General features: G+C 44.1%; 4 protein-coding genes across 4 annotated transcripts in view; 2 read left to right on the plus strand and 2 right to left on the minus strand.

Moving 5' to 3' along the window:
- LOC110538394 (serine/threonine-protein kinase WNK4) overlaps positions 1-13,166 on the minus strand; it is a 99,552-nt gene extending 86,386 nt beyond the window's left edge. The window contains exon 1 of the mRNA XM_036938416.1: positions 13,115-13,166. The gene's annotated coding sequence lies outside the window, so the exon portion shown is untranslated. The remainder of the gene's footprint in view (positions 1-13,114) is intronic.
- Positions 6,972-9,911, plus strand: LOC110538393 (zinc finger BED domain-containing protein 4). The gene is made up of 3 exons (XM_021625185.2): positions 6,972-7,145; positions 7,705-8,049; positions 8,167-9,911. Exons 2-3 carry the CDS (start codon positions 7,713-7,715, stop codon positions 9,774-9,776), a joined length of 1,947 nt encoding a protein of 648 aa, XP_021480860.2. The 5' UTR covers positions 6,972-7,145; positions 7,705-7,712; the 3' UTR covers positions 9,777-9,911.
- A 2,033-nt stretch (positions 13,167-15,199) lies between the features above and the next one.
- LOC110538392 (gamma-crystallin M3-like) lies at positions 15,200-16,228 on the minus strand. The gene is made up of 3 exons (XM_021625184.2): positions 16,079-16,228; positions 15,668-15,907; positions 15,200-15,517 (listed from the first exon to the last, which is right to left on the minus strand). Exons 1-3 carry the CDS (start codon positions 16,103-16,105, stop codon positions 15,242-15,244), a joined length of 543 nt encoding a protein of 180 aa, XP_021480859.1. The 5' UTR covers positions 16,106-16,228; the 3' UTR covers positions 15,200-15,241.
- A 1,200-nt stretch (positions 16,229-17,428) lies between these two features.
- LOC110538391 (gamma-crystallin M3-like) lies at positions 17,429-18,456 on the plus strand. Its single transcript, XM_021625183.2, has 3 exons — positions 17,429-17,572; positions 17,744-17,983; positions 18,134-18,456. Exons 1-3 carry the CDS (start codon positions 17,546-17,548, stop codon positions 18,407-18,409), a joined length of 543 nt encoding a protein of 180 aa, XP_021480858.1. The 5' UTR covers positions 17,429-17,545; the 3' UTR covers positions 18,410-18,456.
- Positions 18,457-24,272: the final 5,816 nt, after the last annotated feature.

Raw genomic sequence — 24,272 nt, forward strand, 5'->3', positions numbered from 1 at the left:
AGGGCCCCTCCAGAGTTATGGTGTCTGGGGGAGCCTGGAACTGTCAGCTGAAAATCCATGTTGGTGTGTATGTATGTGCGTAGTTTAGGATGGTATAAGAAGGAAGGTATTTGTGAAAACTTGAGAGCTATCGCAAATAAATTGGGATCTGATCAATTGTGAGCTGGGAATTCTGTCTGTTTTATTTAAGACCAGAACTTTACAACCTCTGGTTACAACCTCTGGGTATCAGACAGATCAATATCATTGGAATTTATGAACACTGATTAAATAATTACATGACAATGGGAAACAAGTCATATTTGATTGCAATATTGTTAGATAGACACTAAACACATGTATCACTGGTGATTTCTGTCAATGCCTGCTTTAAGTCTGTATGAAGCACTATTTTGTGTCAATCTCTTGGGAGGCCGTCATTGTGTGTTGTTTTCAGTAGGCTTACACACATCAACTTCAAGATTCTTGGCATACATTAGTGAGCCATCACAGTGGCTTTGAGGGCAAAATGTGAGCCAGAGTCAAGGGTTACCAACTTACCAGGACCCTGATGCAGGTGATTGTAAATGTAGGCTACTGTCAGGGCCACTGTCCAGAGGGAAGTACTTACATTTTAGTCATTCAGTAGACGCTGTTATCCAGAGCGACTAACAGTTAGTGCATTCATCTTAAGATAGCTAGGTGGGACAACCACATATCACAGCACAGGCATAGAAAGGACATTTTTCTTCAATAATGTAGCTATCAGTAGAGAGCTAGAAAGGGGTGGGGTCAAGTAAAAGTGCTGTTTAATTTTAATACTTTATTTTGGGGTGAGGGGGTCGAGGTGAGGTGGAGGATTATTTAAGATACTGTTTGATGAGGTAGGGTTTCAGAGGGAGGAGGGGCAGTTCCTCTTGCTGTTCTGTAGGTAAGCACCATGATCTTGTAGTGGATGCGCGCTTCGACTGGAAGCCAGTGTAGTGTGTGGAGGAGTGAGTGACATGAGAGAACTTGGGAAGGTTGAACACCAGGCGGGCTGCAGCATTCTGGATAAGTTGAAGGGGTTAAATGGCACACGCCGGGAGCCCAGCAAACAGCAAGTTGCAGTAGTCCAGACGGGAGAGGACAGGTGCCTGGATTAGGCCCTGTGCTGCTTCCTGTGTGAGGTAGGGTCGTACTCTACGGATGTTGTAGAGCATGAACCTGCAGGAGCGGGTCACTGCTTTGATGTTTGCAGAGAAAGACAGAGGGTTGTCAGGGTCACGCCAAGGTTCTTTGCACTCTGGGAGGGCAACACTGTGGAGTTGTCAACTATGATGGAGAGATCTTTGAGCGGGCAGTTCTGTCTTGTCGAGGTTGAGATATCTGCCAGGCACGCAGAAAAGCATGTCGCCACCTGGGTATCAGAAGGGGGGAAGGAGAAAAGTAGTTGAGTGTTATGCTCAATAGCAATGATAGGAGAGACCATGTGAGGATATGATGGAGCTGTGTGACGGTGTATAGAGAGGAGAGGGCCTAGAACCGAGGCCTGTGGGACACAGTAGTGAGAGAGAGTACGTGGTGCAGACACAGATCCTCTCCACGTCACCTGGTAGGAGTGGCCTGCAAGGTAGGATGCAATCCAAGAGTATGCAGAGCCTGAGACCCCCAGCCCTGAGATGGTGGAGTGGATGATCTGATGGTTCACAGTGTCAAAGGCAGCGGATAGATGTAGGAGGATGAGAACAGAGGAGAGAGTGTCAGCTCTGGCAGTGCAGAGAGCCTCCGTGACACAGAGGAGAGCAGTCTCAGTTGAGTGACCCGGTTAGGGCCAAGAAGCTCGTTCTGAGAGAGATAATGAGAAAGTTGATCAGAGACAGCATGCTCAAGTGTTTTGGAAAGAAAAGAAAGGGAGAGAGGTCTATAGTTGTTGACGTCAGATGAGTCAAGTGTTGGTTCCTTGAGGAAGGGAGCAACTCGGGCCGTTTTGAAGTCAGAGGGGTCAGGGATAAGTTGATGAGGGAAGTGAGAAGAACTCCAGAGATGGTCTGGAGGAAGGAGGGGGGGATGGGGTTGAGCGGGCAGGTTGTCGAGGGGCCAGACTTAACTAGTCGCAGGATGTCATCTGGAGAGATAGGGGAGAACGAGGTCAAGGCGTAGGATAGTTCTGTGTGAGGGAGACCAGGGGACTCAATAGGCTGAGTAGGGCTTTTTTTCAAAGTGGTTGACAAAGTTGTCCGCAGAGAGGGAGGAGGGGGTGGAAAAGAGTTTCCTAGGGTTAGAGGCAGAAGCTTGAAAATTAGAATGGTAGAAAGTGGCATTAGCAGCAGATACAGAGGAAGAGAACATAAAGAGGAGGAAGTTAAAGGATTATTTGTATTTATATTTAACTAGGCAAGTCAGTTAAGAACAAATTCATATTTACAATGATGGCCTACCAAAAAGTAAAAGGCCTCCTGCGGGGACGGGGGCTGGGTTTAGAAATAAAAATACATTAAATAAAAATATAGGACAAAACACACATCATGACAAGAGAACACAACACATAAAGAGAGACCTAAGACAACAACATAGCATGACAGCACAGCATGGTAGCAACACATGGCAGCAGCACAACATGGTAGCAGCACCTAACATGGTATAAACATTATTGGGCACAGACAACAGCACAAAGGGAAAGAAGGTAGAGACAACAATACATCACACAAAGCAGCCACAACTGTCAGTAAGAGTGTCCATGATTGAGTCTTTGAATGAATAAATTGAGATAAAACTGTCCAGTTTAAGTGTTTGTTGCAGCTTGTTCCAGTCGCTAGCTGCAGCGAACTGAAAAGACGAGCGACCCAGGGATGTGTGTGCTTTGGGGACCTTTAACAGAATGTGACTGACAGAACAGGTGTTGTATGTGGAGGATGAGGGCTGCAGAAGAAATCTAAAATGGCGGGAAGTGAGGCCTAAGAGGGTTTTATAAATAAGCATCAAACAGTGGGTCTTACGACCGGTTTACAGAAGATTATAGAGTGCAGTGATGTGTCCTATAAGGAGCATTGGTAACAAATCTGATATCCGAATGGTAAAGAACATCTAGCTGCTCGAGAGCACCCTTACTTGCCGATCTATAATTTACATCTCCGTAATCTAGCATGGGTAGGATGGTCCTCTGAATCAGGTCCTCCAGAAGTTTTGTTTTCCTCCATTTTCGCTCAGCTGCCCGCAGCCCTGTTCTGTACCCTCGCAATGAGTCACTCAGCCACAGAGTAGGAGGGGAGGGCAGAACTGACAGGAAGAAATGGGGACAGTGCGAGTCATAGGATGCGGAAAGGGAAGAAAGTAGGGTCGAAGAGGCAGAATCAGGAGACAGGAGGGAGAATGATTTAGCAGAAGGGAGAGATGATAGGTTAGAAGAGGACAGAGTAGTGGCAGAGAGAGAGCGAAGATTGCGACGGTACATGACCATCTCGGTAGGGGCTGAGTGGTTAGGGTTGAAGAAAAGGGTGACAGAAAACGAAACAAAGTAGTGATCAGAGACCTGGAGTGGGGTTGCAGTGAGATTAGTAGGCGAGCGGCCTCTAGTAAAGATGAAGTCAAGCGTATTGCCTGCCTTGTGAGTTAGAGGGAGTTGGGAAAGGGTGAGGTGAAAAGAGGCAAGGAGGGGGAAAAAGGGCAGCATAGGCTGAGATAAACTCGGTGTTTACGTGTGTTGTGCACGCAGGGTACACTAAATTAGAAGGGTTGAGACCAAGGGGTGAGGAACGTCTTTAACGTCTACAGAGATAGGTGCGAACAGGTTTTGAAAACACACACATTGTCATGGCCGTCAAAGGAAGTGGACCAAGGTGCAGCGTGGTGAGCGTACATACTGTATTCCTATTATTTAGAAATGACGGCAACAATAAACAATACAAAACAACCGTGCCGCTTATGGGCCATGTGCCACAAACAAAGTTGACTTCCCACACACAAAGGAGGGAAGGGCTACCTAAGTATGGTTCCCAATCAGACAACGATAGACAGCTGTCCCTGATTGAGAACCATACCCGGCCAAAACATAGAAATACAAAATCATAGAAAACAAAAGCATAGAATGCCCACCCCAAATCACACCCTGACCAAACCAAATAGAGACATACAAATGCTCTCTAAATTCAGGGCATGACACACATAGTTGACAAAGCTACTAAAGAACAAAATAGATAATCTGTAAATAACTAGCAATAGCATGAAGCCCACTGAGATGGTTATATATACTCAGAAAATAGATGAAACCACCCTCCTTACCAAAACAAGTCACAAATTGCCCTGCCACTTGATCCTGGTTGATGTGTCAACAACTATCTGCAAATTATGAGCAGTCAGCAGGTCACACACCAAGTAGGACAGTGGGAAGAGAGGCAGCACTTAAAGTAGATGGCCCAAGCCAGCAAAAAGACAGTACTAGACCACAACAGATAAAGACAAAAAATAAATATACTTATCACTCCTGCAGACATCAGGAGTCCTCTAGATATAGAATGAAGCACTTGACTCTAATAGGTGAAACCTTGTTTGAAGAGTTGTGTACTGTGCTCAAGTGAGTTATGTATGGAATAGCACTGCGTAGGCGTATCTCATAGGTTATTAGAGTATGCAATACATTTCATTTAATTTTGATAGCGCAGTGAGGGCGGGAGAGATTGGTCCTCAGAGGGAATCCTGAGCGCTGCCTCCCGAACTTGGCCTTAAGATGCTTTTGGAAAACGGCCCAAGTTAGTAGAAAAATATAGGGCAGCGTTTTCCATTAGCCAATCTGTAACGTTGACTATACAGCCATCATTTAATCGGCCTTACAAGGCGTATCTTTAGGGCATGTCCATCTAAAAAGACCCATGAGCACCAACATGTTAATAGGAGCATATCAAATTGGGTGTCAAATGAAAGCTTAATTAATATGGAGTTGGTCTGCCCTTTGGTGCTGTAACAGCCTCCAGTCTTCTGGGAAGGTTTTCCACAAGATGTTGGAACATTGCTGTGGGGACTTGCTTCCATTCAGCCACAAGAGCATTAGTGAGGTCGGATGTTGGGCGATTAGGCCTGGCTCGCAGTCAGCTTTCAAATAAAATCACATTTTATTAGTCACATGCACTGAATACAACACCTTCCAGTGAAATGCTTACTTACGAGCCTCTAACCAACAATGCAGTTTTTAAAAATACGGATAAGAATAAGAAATAAAAGTAACAAGTAATTAAAGAGCAGCAGTAAAATAACAATATCGAGACTATAGCGAGACAATGTGCGGTGGCACCGGTTAGTTGAGGTAATATGTACATGTGGGTAGAGTTATTAAAGTGACATTCATAGATCATACCAACAGAGAGTAGCAGATGTGTAAAAGATGGGGGGGTGGGGGGCAATGCAAATAGTCTGGGTACCCATTTGATTAGGTGCTCAGGAGTCTTACGGCTTGGGGTTAGAAGCTGTTTTAGAAGCCTCGTGGACCTAGACTTGGTGCTCCGGTACCGCTTGCTGTGCGGTAGCAGAGAGAACAGTCTATGTCTAGGGTGGCTGGAGTCTGACAATTTTTAGGGCCTTCCTCTGACACTGCCTGGTATAGAGGTACTGGATGGCAGGAAGCTTGGTCCCAGTGATGTACTGGACCGTTCGCACTACCCTCTGTGGTGCCGAGCAGTTGCCATACCAGGCAGTGATGGTGCAGCTATAGAACCTTTTGAGGATCTGAGGACCCATGCCAAATATTTACAGTCTCCTGAGGGGGAATAGTTTTGTCGTGCCCTCTTCACGACAATTCATCCCAAAGGTTTTCGATGGGGTTGAGGTCAGGGCTCTGTGCAGGCCAGTCAATTTCTTCCACATCGATCTCAACAAACGATTTCTGTATGGACCTCGCTTTACGCACAGGGGCATTGTTATGCTGAAACAGGAAAGGGCCTTCTTCAAACTGTTGCCACAAAGTTGGAAGCACAGAATCATCTAGAATGTCATGCATGCTGTAGCATTAAGATTTACCTTTCCATAATAATGCATTTCTGTATTGTACAGATCAGGAAACCATGGTGTAAATTCTGTTACCTTAATTCCGTTACCAGATGTAAATCCACTTCACCTACTGTAATTCAATAACCAAATTAAATGTATTCAAACTCAAGGTGTCATGTCATAGCTGACATCCCATTCTTTCTACAGACATCTTTGAATTTTAATTCGGAGCAGATATATATTTTTTAAACATGTTTGCATAAAAAACTGAGGGAGATTTTACCATAATTCTGTTACCAAACTTTGCATCTGCACAGTGAATGTGCTTTTGTGAAATGTTCTGTGTAAATTGTTAAAAGTAGTCCTTGTGCATAGAATTGTATGGTTTGTAAACTTTGAAATCAATATTTTTTGTTAGGAATAAAATGTAAAGAGAAAAATCTTAGCCAAAGCCTATAGGGTCTGGGTTGAGCAGTCCCAGCACATAGACTAACTGTGACAAAGGTTTACAATACCTACAGTCAATAGATGTCAATAGCTTAATGAATATGAGTAAACTTTAAACTAAGATTTGAAACAACTTTTGCTAACGTCAGAAAAGACACGGGACACGTTTGAGTAGTAAGGCGAAAGACAAGTCAAGGAGTGAAGTCGGGGGAGGTGCATCTGTGACATCTGAAAGTTGGACACTAATGTGGTTTTCCAACAGCAAGGCTCAGATCAACATGGAAGTGTTGATAAAGAAAGTTTTCATTACAATGTCGAAATAAACATGGTTTCAACCCCCATATTACACACTCACAAACTGAAATCATATGGGTGTTCATTGTACAATCAATTACTGTTTCCGTCATGTCTTTGGTCACATTCAGAGCCTGCCATAATTCAGGCGATGGCTGCAGGATGAAGTTGGTGAAGAGCAGTCAAAACTTAATGACCTTTGATCACATGATTTCTGTAAAGTCGATATGTAGGCGCAAGTCGGACAATGTTATCCCCATAATGTAACTCACTTTGAATGGCAGTGACCATCGGATTTGACATAAACTCGAACGCAACCACTCACTCGGTCAAAACAGCTGGCAGTAAGCGGTTCGAAAATCGGAGGTGACGTAATTCTGCGACGTACATCATCAAATCGCGCGCTCAGAAGCACACAGCGCTCAATGACTATATATTTTACATTCAATTACGAATAATCAAAGAAGGTAAGTTAATATTTGCAACCATGCACTCCTGTTGTTTTAAAATAAAATGACGATGCCAAAACACAGACACAACGCTAGCTACTTGTCCGACATTTACCTTGTCCAGCAGACCTATAAGCCTTGCTCAACATACCCACACAGCTAGCTAACGTTAACTAGTTACTAGCACCATAGCATTAGAATGGATCTCTATGTCTAGTACAGACCTGAACGTGTGAACCCCATCATGTCAGCTGAAGCGTTGTGACTTCCAATCCTGATCCTTTTATTTCATTTTCTGCCCTGTTTGAGATTTATGTAGCTAGCCAACTAGCTAGCTACAAACAAGAACTGTTCAGATTAGTAGAAATGTAACGTTAGCTAGATTTCCAGTTTTTCCTTCATTTTAAATCACGCCCACTACACATTTTCTAATAACGTTACACGTAGCTCACACAAGCCTAATTATTTACACCTAGTAACAGTTGTTTCCCATAAGCAACCAAAACAATTTCGATCTGTTTACTACATTGTTGCGGCAAGATTATTGAAGTTTTTTTTATTTTATTTTATTTTGCAGGCCAGACGATGACTGAGTTTAAGAGAGCCTTCTCACTGGTGTGGGATCACTTCACTCTAGTGACACCCAATAAGGTCCAGTGCGCCCTCTGTTCACAACGGCTTAGCTTCAACAAAAACACCTCCGCCATGTTAAGGCACCTAAGATCAAGGCACCCAAGCGAGGCCTGGTACAGCAACTCAACATCTGGAGCCCACTCAAGCACAAGCAACTCAACATCTGGAGTCCACTCAACGTTCTCTAACTCAATAATTAGTAGTGCTGGAGTCCACTCATCGTTCTCTGGTACTACAGGACTAAACTCAATGTTTACAAACAATGCTGCTGCTGGACACCACATCCAAGGTATGTTTCCTTTAGGATAGATGGTTTTCATCCTGTTTCAATCAATTGTTATATTTAGATTAGCATTAATTGTACATCTAATTCAATTTGAATTGATTATACTGTTTTATTTCACAGTCAGGACCACCAGACAAGAAGACCTGGATGATGCCCTAGTCAACATGTTGGTTAAAGACACCCAGCCATTTTCAGTAGTCGAGGAAGAGGGATTCGCTGCTTTCGTCCAAAAGCTAGACCCAAGCTACAATCTTCCAAACAAACAAGCGCTGAAGAAAATGGTGGGGTCTCGGTGTGAATTCATCAATGATAATGTTGTATCTCAGATGGTAATTTCTGACTTTGTCAGCCTGACTTCGGACATGTGGACTTCTATTGATAAGCACAGTTACATTTCAGTGACAGGGCATTTGGTAGCAGAAAATGCCCAGTTATCCACTTTCCTCCTTGGGATTTCTAAGCTCCCTGAAAACCACAAAGTGATCCACATTGAGGAGGCCAAAAACCAACTGGTGGCGAGCTGGGGCCTCCACAGCAGGGTTGCTGCATTTGTCACAGAGAACAGCGACAATATGGTAGCCACGGTTCAGAAACTAGGAATCCTCCAGTTGCCCTCTTTTGCACACGTCCTGAACCTTGTGATTAAGAGGTCCATGGAGGCTACTTTGGAGCTGCAGGACATCCGCTCCCAAGCGCGGGCTATCGTGTCTTTCTTCAAGTCGAATCAGAACGCAGAGATGAGGTTAGCCGAGGTGCAAGGGCAGCTAGGCAGGCCAGAGCAGAAGCTGATCCAGGAAGTGGACTCGAGATGGAACAGTAGCTTTTCTATGCTGGAACGCGTCTTTGATCAGAGGGAGTCTGTGGCTGCTGCTCTCAGCACCCTGGACACGGACATCATCCCTCTGGGATCTGCTGACTACGAGGTCATCCACCAGTGTCTCGGAGTGCTGGGTTCCTTCAACCAGGCCACAGCTGAGCTCGCCTCAGAGAAACGCGTCTCGGCCTCCAAGGTCATTCCTCTTGTCCGGATGCTGAAGATAACCCTTGAGAAGAAGCACGGTGCCATCATACACCCTACGGCTACACAGCTGGCGTCTAACCTACAGAGGGAGCTTCAGACGAGCTGCAGTATGGTGGAGACCGAGCCAATCCTGGCTCTCTCTGCTCTCCTAGACCCGCGCTTCAAAATGTTGGCCTTCGGGAACCAGGGCTACGCTCAGGAGGCGGTGAAGCTCCTCACCTCCGAGTGCGCCTCGTTAATCCGGATAAATCCGGACAAGGATGACACTCTGCCGCCGTCCACCACCGGGTCAACGACGCCCCCCCCGACATCACCCCACACCTCCTGGGCAATGGAAACCGCTTCCGTCTCCATGGCAACATCTCCGTCTAAGTCCCACGATGGGGGTCTGTGGGAGATGTTTGACAGTAAAGTGGGCGAGACACAGAGTGTTCAGAGCAGCACGGCGGACGCAGCGGTGGAGGTACAACACTACCTCAGTGACCCGTACCTGAACCGAGTGGAGAACCCCATGCACTACTGGGAGAAGCACTCCAAGGTGTACCCGCACCTGTTCCAGCTGGCTCGGAAATACCTCAGTGTTCCCGCCTCGTCTGTGCCATGTGAGCGCATATTCACCAAAGCTGGAGATGTGTTCAATAAAAAGAGGAGTTGCCTCAGTATGAAGGCTGTAGAGCAGATAATGCTGTTGAATAAAGGTCTAGTATAGCACAAGCAGCACACTGTCCACAGTGCTTCTCATGCTGTTTGGCCTGTATGTAATGGACTATTAAATTTACCAAATGCATTGTAAATGTATTCTTCCTGCTTTGTGTATAAAGTATGTTAAAATGGCCTTTTTTTTTTTAAAGAGAAGTGGCCTTCTACATTTTGAACATTTGTCAGGGGGCCATTTAACCACTAGAGGGCAGTGCTGCACTGGCTAACAACCAGCACACTTGGGTGTACATTTCAAATCAAAGTTTATTTGTCATGTGTGCTGAATACAACAGGTGTGTAGACCTTACAGTGAAACACTTACTTACAGGCTCTAACCAATAGTGCAAAAAATGTATTAGGTGAACAATAGGTAGGTAAAGAAATAGAACAACAGTATAAAGAAAGGCTATATACAGTAGCGAGGCCATAAAATTAGCGAGGCTACATACAGACACCGGTTAGTCAGGCTGCTTAAGGTAGTATGTACATGTAGATATGGTTGAAGTATATGTTGAACAGAGAGTAGCAGCCGCATAAAATATGGGTTTTTGGGTGGTAGGACGCAATGCAGATATCCCGGTTAGCCAATGTGCGGGAGCACTGGTTGGTTTATGGCTCTCAATTACATTTTATTTATTACTGGGTGGACTGAATTCAATATTGCCTATACATCACTATAAGTGTTAAAAATATATTTTAAAACATATTTAAAAATCACTGAATACTATTTTGCATTGTCATGTAATCGTGATGGTTGTTGTGCAAAGTGAAATTGATGTTATTTCACATTCATATCACCACATATGGAGTTCTTTTGAGTGCTTTTTGAGGTCAAGAAAATATTATTTGTCTTCTGATGGTTTATCCAATGCATATTGATGCAGATGGGGATGATGCTGAATGACATTTTCACTGGAGGTACCTTAGTGATGTATGCAAGTCAGACAAGGAAGTCTGTAGCTGGTATACAACATACAATTGACACTTATAAAGGGCAATGTGCGTTTGAAAAGGTTCATGTTTGAAAATTATGGGGGGGAAGATTCCTCGGAGGCGTTCCACTTTCTTTCTTTTTTTAACTAGGAAAGTCAGTTAATAACAAATTCTTATTTACAATGATGGCCTAAACCAGACAACACTGGGCCAATTGTGCACTGCCCTATGGGACTCCCATTCACAGCCAGATGTGATGCAGCCTGGATTTCAACTAGGTATTGCAGTGATACCTCTTACACTGAGATGGAGTGTCTTAGATCACTGTGCCACTCAGAACCCAAGTTTGAAATGGCAACAGGTGAATAAATGAAGTGGTTGCCAAGGATACCTCAAATGGCTACCCAGACTATTTGCCAAGGGAACAGTTGAGCCAGTCACTAAAAAGTAAAGAGCACACATTAATAATGGATTTTCAATTTACTCTTAAAACAATACACATTTCACAGACATTTACTGTAATATGGATGCTCAATGGGAAGGCCATTGTAAAAATGTGTACAAGAATACTTCATATTTGTCAGTGACAATAGCATTTTTTTGGGATGATACGTTTTTACTAAGTAAAAATCCTGGAAGACTGCTCTGAATCCTGTTGAGCTTCTGCCTTTCAGTCTTATCAGAGATACTTCTTGGCTTGTTGAGTTTTTGCCAATGTTGTGCCTGATATCCATGCAGCAAAAGCTTGTTATTCCGCCCATTTTGTAGGTTATCTACCTAACACGCACGTTTCTGTGGATTGAAATAAGCTCTATTTTGAGCTAAATTCATGAAATGCTTTTTGTTTACTTGGACTGAGAAGAAGTACACAGTTTTCCAATGAGGCAAGGCCATTAAACATCAACATATTGCTGCTTTGGTCCCACAATGAGTTGCACAGTGGTGATTTCAACTAATGTCCGTGTGTTTTGTATGTGAACATAAAAACAATGAAATTGCCACTGAGAGCTTTTGGAAGTCTTCATGAAATGTAAAAATAAAATCTAAAATATGAAACTAGTAGTGCAACCACAAACAAAGGCTGTCATAAGGATTATGTTGAAAACATACAGAGGGGGATGTTTTCCATGAACAATTATCGTCCTATGACTTACAACATGAGCGTCATAGAAATCACACCAATATGGCTAATGTTACATATTTTAATATTAATAATAAAATGCCATTTAGCAGACACTTTTATCCAAAGTGATGTACGCTACAGTGAGTTTATTTTATTTAACCAGGTAGGCTAGTTGAGAACAAGTTCTCATTTGCAACTGCGACCTGGCCAAGATAAAGCAAAGCAGTTCGACACATACAACACAGAGTTACACATGGAATAAACAAACATACAATCAATAATATAGTAGAAAAATCTATATACAGCATGTGCAAATGAGGTATAATTCTTAACGTAAGGCAATAAATAGGCCATGGTGGCAAAGTAATTACAATATAGCAATTAAACACTGGAATGGTAGGATGTGCAGAAGATGAATGTGCAAGTAGAGATACTGGGGTGCAAAGAAGCTAAATAAATTAAAACAGTATGGGGATGAGGTAGATTGGATGGGCTATTTACAGATGAGCTATGTACAGGTGCAGTGATCTGTGAGCTGCTTTGACAGCTGGTGCTTAAAGCTAGTGAGGGAGGTAAGAGTCTCGAGCTTCAGAGATTTTTGCGGTTCGTTACAGTCATTGGCAGCAGAGAACTGGAAGGAGAGGCGGCCAAAGGAAGAATTGGCTTTGGGGGTGACCAGTGAGATATACCTGCTGGAGCGCGTGCTACCGGTGGGTGCTACCTTGGTGACCAGTGAGCTGAGATAAGGCTGGGCTTTACCTAGCAGAGACTTGTAGATGACCTGGAGCCAGTGGGTTTGGCGACGAGTATGAAGCGAGGGCCAGCCAACGAGAGCATACAGGTCGCAGTGGTGGGAAGTATATGGGGCTTTGGTGACAAAATGGATGGCACTGTGATAGACTGCATCCAATTTCTTGAGTGGAGTGTTGGAGGCTATTTTGTAAATGACATCGCCAAAGTCGAGGATCAGTAGGATGGTCAGTTTTACGAGAGTATGTTTGGCAGCATAAGTGAAGAATGCTTTGTTGCCAAATAGGAAGCCACTTCTAGATTTAATTTTGGATTGGAGATGCATACACTTCAGTATATGTAAACCAACCTAGCACCACACTATTTCCAACTGAACCACACAGGACCAATAATATGGCTGAAGGGTGATTTATCAAACTGAAGTCTCTATATTAGTCTTTTGTTGCTTCATTTACATTTATTTATTTACTTTGTCTTGATTTGACTGTATTTTTCACTGATGATTGGCTTTACTTTTATAGGCAATTAGTAGACTAACTTACCTTGTTTAGCGAAAATTATCATGGCACCTTTGTAATTGGAGTTGTATAATGATGTAGAGAGAAAAGCTTTCGTAAATTGTATCAACATGTATTAGCGTTTATTGTACACAGGCTCGATGTTGGCCAATCAATTAGAGTAGTGTTTGTGGAGTAGCACAACGTGTATGATTAGCTAAGTTTGTTAGCTCTACAAGTTGACTAATGCTTTAGTGTTAACATCAAAATCCCTCTTTATCATCTAAAGGACATTCATTTCAATGCTTTTTGAAAGTAAATATGTAATGCAAAAACCAAAACGTGCACCCAGGTGGGTCCCAGGACCAAGTTTGGGATACCCTGGTATAGGGTAGAAGTTAAACGCCACGCATATCTTTCTGGTAAATATGAAAACAGTTATTGGGAAATAGAAATGTCTGAATGATGATGATGAAAGCCCCCTTAACATCAGTTATCAAATGGCAGGTGTCAATTATGTTATACTACCAGGCAAAAGTTTTAGAACACCTACTCATTCAAGCGATTTTATTGTTTTCTACTATTTTCAACATTGTAGAATAATAGTGAAGACATCAAAACTATGAAATAACACATATGGAATCATATAGTAACCAAACAAGTGTTAAACAATCAAAATATATTTTATATTTGAGATTCTTCAAATAGCCACCCTTCGCCTTGATGACAGCTTTGCATGCTCTTGGCATTCTCTCAACCAGCTTCATGAGGTAGTCACCAGGAATGCATTTCAATTATCAGGTGTACCTTCTTAAAAGTTAAGCCAATCAGTTGTGTTGTGACAAGGTAGGGATGGTATACAAAAGATATCGCTATTTGGTAAAAGTCCAAGTCCATATAATGGCAAAAACAGCTCAAATAAGCAAAGAGAAACAACAGCCCATCATTACTTTAAGACATGAAGGTCAGTCAATACGGAACATTTCAAGAACTTTGAACGTTTCTTCAAGTGCAGTTGCAAAAACAATCAAGCGCTATGATGAAACTGGCTCTCATGAGGACCGTCACAGGACTGGAAGACCCAGAGTTACCTTTGCTGTAGTTATGTCTTCATTAGAGTTAGCAGGAATTGTAGCCCAAATAAATGCTTCACAGAGTTCAAGTAACATACACATCTCAACATCAACTGTTCAGAGGAGACTGTGTGAATCAGGCCTTCATTGTCGAGTTGCTGCAAATAAACCACGACTAAAGGACACCAATAATAAGAAGGGGCTTGCTTGGGCCATGAAACACGAGCAATGGACCTTAGACCAGTGGAAATTTGTCCTTTGGTCTAGAGTCCAAATTGGATATTTTTGGTTCCAACCGCTATGTCTTTGCTAGACGCGGTGTGGGTGAATGGATGATCTCCACATGTGTATTTCCCACCGTAAAGCATGGAGGAGGAGGTGTTATGGTGTGGGGGAGCTTTGCTAATGACACTGTCTGTGATTTATTTAGATTTAAAGGCACACTTAGCCAGCATGGCTACCACATCATTCTGCAGAGATACGCCATCCCATCCTGGTTTGGGCTTAGTGGGACTATCATTTGTTTTTCGACAGTTCAATGACACACCTCCAGACTGTGTAAGGGCTATTTTACCAAGAAGATGAGTGATGGAGTGCTGCATCCGATGACCTGGCCTCCACAATCCCCTGACCTCAACCAGATTGAGATGGTTTGGGATGAGTCGGACCGCAGAGTGAAGGAAAAGCAGCCAACAAGTGCTCAGCATATGTGGGAACTCCTTCAAGACTGTTGGAAAAGCATTCCAGGTGAAGCTGGTTGAGAGAATGCCAAGAGTGTGCAGAGCTGTCATCAATGCAAAGGGTGACTATTTGAAGAATCTCAAACATAAAATATATTTTGATTTGTTTAACACTTTTTAGGTTTCCATATGTATTATTTCATGCCTTCACTATTATTCTACAATGTAGAAAATAGTAAAAAATAATAAAAACCCTTGAATGAGTAGGTGTTCTAAAGATTTTGACCGGTAGTATGTATAATTGGCCTATGTTATATCATACCTACAGATGGAAACACAAAACACCAAATATTGAAATGATGTAGCACACTCAATTGTTACGGATTATCAATCACTTTTATTTGGTCAACATAACATATCTAGCACATATCAGTGATACGCCTCATGCTCATGAACCTCATGCCACTCATGCCCATATCCCTGAAGTTCCTGTACTCTCCGGGCCTCATGTAAGTCATCCTGCCTCTGAAGTGGGGCTGCTCGTACATCAGCCAGTGGCCATCCATCACGTTGCAGGACTGGCAGTCGGACATACGGTAACGGTCCATGATGGAGTCACAGTCGTCCATCATCTCGTGCATCTGACCTCCGAAGTTATCTCTCTCGTAGATCCTCATTCTGTAGGATCCTCTGTGCTGTTAGGAGGAAATAGGAATATGTTGAATTAATTACTGAAGACATCAGACTGTTGGAAAGCGTCACAGAGCCAATGTGATTTATTATGGACATCACAAAGCTACTTCGAGCAGGGCTGTTAACAGCAGACTAAGTATCATATTGCCTACCATGGGGATCGTGCGGCAGGACCTGATATCAGTCATTCCCATCATACTCTGGAAGTCAGAGTACTCTCCCCTCCTCATGAAGTACTGGTTTCCCATGTAGTTGTTGCGGTCGTAGACCATGAAGCAGCCGCTCTGAACCCTACAGGAGTGGCACCTGCTCAGGTAGGAGGACATGTCAGCGCAGTCGCTGCTGCACTCATAGGAACGACCCTGGAAGTTCCTGTCCTCGTAGAAGACGATCTGAAAATAAAAAGGGATAATTTCTATGAACTAAAATATTTTCCAAAACAAACATGTAGGAAATGTAGGAACTTTAAAGAACTTTAATGTAGTTGGGGGTGCTAGAACACTACAGGTCTTTTGCATAACAATCTATGAAAATGTAAGTATACATTTTAGTTTTAAACTTACCCTGCCCATGTTCATGCTGGTGGACATGTTTGCTCACTGTGCTGCTGGTTGCTGCTCCTGAACTGATTCCTACCTGGTTTAACCCTTTCTTTTATACCTGACCAAACCTAAAGAATTCCCAGCTCCATTGTTCAAACCCCTGACCCAGCAACATGCTATAGAAGCCTGCAGAGGCCACTGAGGTTACGTCCACATTTCCAGTGACTGGATCCCTGTGTCTTTAGAAAGACTGTTTCTCAATTGTCTGTTTCTCAAACAAAGTAACATATAGCCTTTTGAGAGTTTACAACAGCTAGTAACAGCCTTGAAAATGAATGTTCTCCCTACAGTACATGTCACAATGTTTTTCTACGTTTTGTAATCTTATTTGATCAAATATTAATGATACATGGCTCAATGTTATATTGTAAGCTCATTTGATTTAAGACATTTATCATAAATCACACATATTGAATGAAGAGTGAAAATCTGGGGTTAACCTGTTAGTTCAAACTATGTATTGTTACTCATCTTTTGTTCAGTGTGCTGATTTAACCATTCTTAAACCTCAGTGGACTTGACGTAGACCGACATTCCTAACTAGTGAATACATCATCAAAAGTGAGTCGAACTTAACTACTTTACTATAAAGTCTAAAAAGTATTATAACAGTCTATAAAATATTATTAACCCTTATTAACTATTTACAGATCCCTTATAAACCCTTCATAAAGGCTCCGTTAAATAAGTGTTAACTCTTTTCTTTTTAGTTTTTCTATACAATTCAAGAGAAATTAACAAATTGATGGATTATTGATGTATTTGAAATATTTTTTTAATACAATTGAACGTTTTGTAACAATTTCTGTAGTATCGTGTTATGAACCATAAATGTTAGTTAAGTTCGACTCACTTTTGATGATGTATTCACTGGTTAGGAATGTCGGTCTACGTCAAGTCCACTGAGGTTTAAGAATGGTTAAATCAGCACACTGAACAAAAGATGAGTAACAATACATAGTTTGAACTAACAGGTTAACCCCAGATTTTCACTCTTCATTCAATATGTGTGATTTATGCTAAATGTCTTAAATCAAATGAGCTTACAATATAACATTGAGCCATGTATCATTAATATTTGATCAAATAAGATTACAAAACATAGAAAAGCATTGTGACATGTACTGTATGGAGAACTTTCCTTTTCAAGGCTGTTACTAGCTGTTGTAAACTCTCAAAAGGCTATATGTTACTTTGTTTGAGAAACAGACAATTGAGAAACAGTCTTTCTAAAGACACTGAGGGATCCAGTCACTGGAAATGTGGACGTAACCTCAGTGGCCTCTGCAGGCTTCTATAGCATGTTGCTGGGTCAGGGGTTTGAACAATGGAGCTGGGAATTCTTTAGGTTTGGTCAGGTATAAAAGAAAGGGTTAAACCAGGTAGGAATCAGTTCAGGAGCAGCAACCAGCAGCACAGTGAGCAAACATGTCCACCAGCATGAACATGGGCAGGGTAAGTTTAAAACCAAAATATATACTTTAATTTTCATAGATTGTCATGCAAAAGACCTGTAGTGTTCTAGCACGCCCAACTACATTAAAGTTCTTTAAAGTTCCTACATTTCCTACATGTTTGTTTTGGAAAATATTTTAGTTCATAGAAATTATCCCTTTTTATTTTCAGATCGTCTTCTACGAGGACAGAAACTTCCAGGGTCGTTCCTATGAGTGCAGCAGCGACTGCGCTGACATGTCCTCCTACCTGAGCAGGTGCCACTCCTGTAGGGTTCAGAGCGGCTGCTTCATGGTCTACGACCGCAACAACTACATGGGAAACCAGTACTTCATGAGGAGGGGAGAGTACTCTGACTTCCAGAGTATGATGGGAATGACTGATATCAGGTCCTGCCGCACGATCCCCATGGTAGGCAATATGATACTTAGTCTGCTGTTAACATCCCTGCTCGAAGTAGCTTTGTGATGTCCATAATAAATCACATTGGCTCTGTGACGCTTTCCAACAGTCTGATGTCTTCAGTAATTCATTCAACATATTCTTATTTCCTCCTAACAGCACAGAGGATCCTACAGAATGAGGATCTACGAGAGAGATAACTTTGGAGGTCAGATGCACGAGATGATGGACGACTGTGACTCCATCATGGACCGTTACCGTATGTCCGACTGCCAGTCCTGCAACGTGATGGATGGCCACTGGTTGATGTACGAGCAGCCCCACTTCAGAGGCAGGATGATGTACATGAGGCCCGGAGAGTACAGGAACTTCAGGGATATGGGCATGAGTGGCATGAGGTTCATGAGCATGAGGCGTATCACTGATATGTGCTAGATATGTTATGTTGACCAAATAAAAGTAATTCGTAATTCGTAAAACAATTGAGTGTGCTACATCATTTCAATATTTGGTGTTTTGTGTTTCCATCTGTAGGTATGATATAATAGAACTGACGCCTGCCATTTGATAACTGATGTTAAGGGGGCTTTCATCATCATCATTCAGACATTTCTATTTCCCAATAACTGTTTTCATATTTACCAGAAAGATATGCATAACATTTAACTTCTACCCTATACCAGGGTATCCCAAACTTGGTCCTGGGACCCACCTGGGTGCACGTTTTGGTTTTTGCATTACGTATTTTCTGTTTTAAAGCATTGAAATGAATGTCCTTTAGATGATAAAGAGGGATTTTGATGTTAACACTACAGCATTAGTCAACTTGTAGAGCTAACAAACTTAGCTAATCATACACGTTGTGCTACTCCACAAACACTACTCTAATTGATTGGCCAACATCGAGCCAGTGTACAATAAACGCTAATACATGTTGATACAATTTACGAAAGCTTTTTCTCTACATCATTATACAACTCCAATTACAAAGGTGCCATGATAATTTTCGCTAAACAAGGTAAGAAAGTGTCTAGTAATTGCATTTAAAAGTAAAGCCAATCATCAGTGAAAAATACAGTCAAATCAAGACAAAGTAAATAAATAAATGTAAATGAAGCAACAAAAGACTAATATAGGGACTTCAGTTTGATAAATCACCCTTCAGCCATATTATCGGTCCTGTGTGGTTCAGTTGGAAATAGTGTGGTGCTAGGTTTGTTTCCATCAGGGATTACATGTACTGTAGCGTACATCACTTTGAATAAAAGTGTCTGCTAAATGGCATTTTATTATTAATATTAAAATATGTAACATTAGCAGTATTGGTGTGATTTCTATGACGCTCATGTTGTAAGTCATAGGACGATAATTGTTCATGGAAAACATCCCCCTCTGTATGTTTTCAACATAATCCTTATGACAGCCTTTGTTTGTGGTTGCACTACACGTTACATATTTTAGATTTTCTTTTTACATTTCATGAAGACTTCCAAAAGCTCTCAGTGGCAATTTCATTGTTTTTATGTTCACATACAAAACACTGTTAGGGTGAGTGAATGAGGACCCAAAAGCGAACTAACTTAAACAGAGCTTCTTTAATAACCAAACATAGGTAGGCTCAGATAGACCGGCAGATTCCGACAGGACAGGACAAGGTTACAGCAAACATGACGATAGTCTGGCTCAGGCATGAAACACAACAAACAAGAATCCGACAAGGACAGGAACAGAAACAGAGAGAGATATAGGGACCTAATCAGAGGGAAAAAGGGAACAGGTGGGAAACGGGGTGAATGGGTAGTCAGAGGAGACAAGGAACAGCTGGGGGAAAGCGGGGGAGAAAAGGTAACCTAACAACGACCAGCAGAGGGAGACAGGGTGAAGGGAAAGGACAGAGACAAGACACAACATGACAGTACATGACAGTACCCCCCCACTCACCGAGCGCCTCCTGGCGCACTCGAGGAGGAAACCTGGCGGCAACGGAGGAAATCCTCGATCAGCGCACGGTCCAGCACGTCCCGAGAGGGAACCCAACTCCTCTCCTCAGGACCGTACCCCTCCCAATCTACGAGGTACTGGTGACCACGGCCCCGAGGACGCATGTCCAAAATTCTACGGACCCTGTAGATGGGTGCGCCCTCGACAAGGATGGGGGGGGGGGGGGGGGGGGGGAGACGAGCGGGGGCGCGAAGGACGGGCTTGATGCAGGAGACATGGAAGACCGGGTGGACGCGATGAAGGTATCGCGGAAGAAGAAGTCGAACTGCGACAGGATTAATGACCCGAGAAATACGGAACGGACCAATGAACCGCGGGGTCAACTTGCGAGAAGCCGTCTTAAGGGGAAGGTTCTGAGTGGAGAGCCAAACTCTCTGACCGCGACAATATCTAGGACTCTTAGTTCTACGCTTATTAGCAGCCCTCACAGTCTGCGTCCTATAACGGCAAAGTGCAGACCTGACCCTCTTCCAGGTGCGCTCGCAACGTTGGACAAAAGCCTGAGCGGAGGGGACGCTGGACTCGGCGAACTGAGATGAGAACAGCGGAGGCTGGTACCCGAGGCTACTCTGAAAAGGAGATAGCCCGGTCGCAGACGAAGGAAGCGAGTTGTGGGCGTATTCTGCCCAGGGGAGCTGTTCTGACCAAGACGCAGGGTTACGAAAAGAAAGACTGCGTAAGATGCGACCAATAGTCTGATTGGCCCGTTCTGCTTGACCGTTAGACTGGGGGTGAAAGCCGGAAGAGAGACTGACGGAAGCCCCAATCAAACGGCAAAACTCCCTCCAAAATTGAGACGTGAATTGCGGACCTCTGTCCGAAACGACGTCTGACGGAAGGCCATGAATTCTGAAAACATTCTCGATGATGATTTGTGCCGTCTCTTTAGCAGAAGGAAGCTTAGCAAGGGGAATGAAATGAGCCGCCTTAGAGAACCTATCGACAACCGTAAGAATAACAGTCTTCCCCGCTGACGAAGGCAGTCCGGTGACAAAATCTAAGGCGATGTGAGACCACGGTCGAGAGGGAATAGGAAGCGGCCTGAGACGGCCGGCAGGAGGAGAGTTACCGGACTGCGCGCAGACCGAACAAGCAGCCACGAAACGACGCGTGTCATGCTCCCGGGTGGGCCACCAAAAACGCTGGCGAATGGAAGCAAGCGTACCCCGAACGCCAGGGTGGCCGGCTAACTTGGCAGAGTGAGCCCACTGAAGAACGGCCAGACGAGTAGGAACGGGAACGAAAAGAAGGTTCCTAGGACAAGCGCGCGGCGACGGAGTGTGAGTGAGCGCTTGTTTTACCTGCCTCTCAATTCCCCAGACAGTCAACCCGACAACACGCCCCTCAGGGAGAATCCCCTCGGGGTCAGTGGAGGCTACTGAAGAACTGAAGAGACGAGACAAAGCATCAGGCTTGGTGTTCTTAGAGCCCGGACGATAAGAAATCACGAACTCGAAACGAGCGAAAAACAGCGCCCAACGCGCCTGACGCGCATTAAGTCGTTTGGCAGAGCGGATGTACTCAAGCCCGTCCTTCTTCTTGACAAAAAAAAACCCCGCTCCGGCGGGAGAGGAGGAGGGGACTATGGTACCGGCGTCAAGAGCTACAGACAAATAATCTTCGAGAGCCTTACGTTCGGGAGCCGACAGAGAGTATAGTCTACCCCGGGGGGGGGTGGTTCCCGGAAGGAGATCAATACTACAATCATACGACCGGTGTGGAGGAAGAGAGGTGGCCCTGGACCGACTGAACACCGTGCGCAGATCGTGATATTCCTCCGGCACCCCTGTCAAATCACCAGGCTCCTCCTGTGAAGAAGAGACAGAGGAAACAGGAGGGATAGCAGACATTAAACATTTCTCATGACAAGAGACGTTCCAGGAGAGGATAGAATTACTAGACCAATTAATGGAAGGATTATGACAAACTAGCCAGGGATGGCCCAAAACAACAGGTGTAAAAGGTGAACGAAAAATTAAAAAAGAAATGGTTTCACTATGATTACCAGAAACAGTGAGGGTTAAAGGTAGCGTCTCACGCTGAATCCTGGGGAGAGGACTACCATCCAGGGCGAACAAGGCCGTGGGCTCCTTTAACTGTCTGAGAGGAATGTCATGTTCCCGAGCCCAGGTCTCGTCCATAAAACAGCCCTCCGCCCCAGAGTCTATTAAGGCACTGCAGGAAGCTGACGAACCGGTCCAGCGTAGATGGACCGACAAGGTAGTGCAGGATCTTGAAGGAGAGACAGGAGTAGTAGCGCTCACCAGTAGCCCTCCGCTTACTGACGAGCTCTGGCCTTTTACTGGACATGAAGTGACAAAATGACCAGCGGAACCGCAATAGAGACAGAGGCGGTTGGTGATTCTCCGTTCCCTCTCCTTAGTCGAGATGCGGATACCTCCCAGCTGCATGGGCTCAGCACCCGAGCCGGCAGAGGAAGATGGTAGTGATGCGGAGAGGGGGGCGACGGAGAGCGCGAGCTCCTTTCCACGAGCTCGGTGACGAAGATCAACCCGTCGCTCAATGCGAATAGCGAGTTCAATCAAGGAATCCACGCTGGAAGGAACCTCCCGGGAGAGAATCTCATCCTTTACCTCTGCGCGGAGACCCTCCAGAAGACGAGCGAGCAAGGCCGGCTCGTTCCAGCCACTGGAGACAGCAAGAGTGCGAAACTCAATAGAGTAGTCTGTTATGGATCGATTGCCTTGACATAGGGAAGACAGGGCCCTGGAAGCCTCCTCCCCAAAAACAGATCGATCAAAAACCCGTATCATCTCCTCCTTAAAGTCCTGATACTGGTTAGTACACTCAGCCCTTGCCTCCCAGATTGCCGTGCCCCACTCACGAGCCCGTCCAATAAGGAGAGATATGACGTAGGCGACACGAGCAGTGCTCCTGGAGTAAGTGTTGGGCTGGAGAGAAAACACAATATCACACTGGGTGAGGAACGAGCGGCATTCAGTGGGCTCCCCAGAGTAACACGGCGGGTTATTGATTCTGGGCTCCGGAGATTCGAAAGCCCTGGAAGTGGCCGGTGGATCGAGGCGGAGATGGTGAACCTGTTCTGTGAGGTTGGAGACTTGGGTGGCCAGGGTCTCAACGGCATGTCGAGCAGCAGACACTTCCTGCTCGTGTCTGCCTAGCATCGCTCCCTGGATCCCGACGGCTGAGTGGAGAGGATCCGAAGTCGCTGGGTCCATTCTTGGTCGGATTCTTCTGTTAGGGTGAGTGAATGAGGACCCAAAAGCGAACTAACTTAAACAGAGCTTCTTTAATAACCAAACATAGGTAGGCTCAGATAGACCGGCAGATTCCGACAGGACAGGACAAGGTTACAGCAAACATGACGATAGTCTGGCTCAGGCATGAAACACAACAAACAAGAATCCGACAAGGACAGGAACAGAAACAGAGAGAGATATAGGGACCTAATCAGAGGGAAAAAGGGAACAGGTGGGAAACGGGGTGAATGGGTAGTCAGAGGAGACAAGGAACAGCTGGGGGAAAGCGGGGGAGAAAAGGTAACCTAACAACGACCAGCAGAGGGAGACAGGGTGAAGGGAAAGGACAGAGACAAGACACAACATGACAGTACATGACAAACACAAGGACATTAGTTGAAATCACTGATTGTGGGTCCAAAGCAGCAATATGTTGATGTTTAATGGCTTTGCCTCATTGGAAAACTGTGTACTTCTTCTCAGTCCAAGTAAACAAAAAACCTTAAATACATTTTGCTCAAAATAGAGCTAATTTCAATCCACAAAAACGTTGTATTAGGTAGATAACCTAAAAACGGGCGGATGACCTCGTTGTTAACATTTATAATAGCTGGTACTTGATGCAAAGCAGAACATTTCCGCTCTATAAAAAGGCCCCATTAGAGAATATGTGAAAGATGCAAGCAATGGCAGATAGCCCTTCTAGCATGCCTTTCTCCGTCATCACAATGTGTGTGTGGGATATTTAAGAAGGGAGTGGTTAATAGAGAGATGGATTAATAGTGAGGTGTGTGTGTGTGTGTGTGTGTGTGTGTGTGTGTGTGTGTGTGTGTGTGTGTGTGTGTGTGTGTGTGTGTGTGTGTGTGTGTGTGTGTGTGTGTGTGTGTGTGTGTGTGTGATTGCTTTGCCTAAATAAACCCATACTGATTCATCACATTGTTTGCTGTAGATCAGGGGAAAATGTTATGTTTTCATAACTTCAATATTGTAAAAACTATCTTAATATGGACATTTGGAGACAGAGAATAAAAAGCTGGACTTAGAATTGTCACTCACATTAATTGTGAGTGAATTAA

Source organism: Oncorhynchus mykiss, chromosome 12, assembly GCF_013265735.2.
Source record: "Oncorhynchus mykiss isolate Arlee chromosome 12, USDA_OmykA_1.1, whole genome shotgun sequence".
NCBI classification, from domain to species: Eukaryota; Metazoa; Chordata; class Actinopteri; order Salmoniformes; family Salmonidae; genus Oncorhynchus; species Oncorhynchus mykiss.

Excerpts from the sequence above, each read along its gene's own strand:
- LOC110538392 (XM_021625184.2), bottom strand. The coding sequence starts at position 16,105 with ATGTCCACCAGCATGAACATGGGCAGG. Across the intron at positions 15,908-16,078 it reads CCAGCATGAACATGGGCAGG|ATCGTCTTCTACGAGGACAG; the intron begins GTAAGTTTAAAA and ends TTTTATTTTCAG. Across the intron at positions 15,518-15,667 it reads CCTGCCGCACGATCCCCATG|CACAGAGGATCCTACAGAAT; the intron begins GTAGGCAATATG and ends TCCTCCTAACAG.
- LOC110538393 (XM_021625185.2), top strand. The coding sequence starts at position 7,713 with ATGACTGAGTTTAAGAGAGCCTTCTCACTGGTGTGGGATCACTTCACT. Across the intron at positions 8,050-8,166 it reads TGCTGGACACCACATCCAAG|TCAGGACCACCAGACAAGAA; the intron begins GTATGTTTCCTT and ends TTTATTTCACAG.
- LOC110538391 (XM_021625183.2), top strand. The coding sequence starts at position 17,546 with ATGTCCACCAGCATGAACATGGGCAGG. Across the intron at positions 17,573-17,743 it reads CCAGCATGAACATGGGCAGG|ATCGTCTTCTACGAGGACAG; the intron begins GTAAGTTTAAAA and ends TTTTATTTTCAG. Across the intron at positions 17,984-18,133 it reads CCTGCCGCACGATCCCCATG|CACAGAGGATCCTACAGAAT; the intron begins GTAGGCAATATG and ends TCCTCCTAACAG.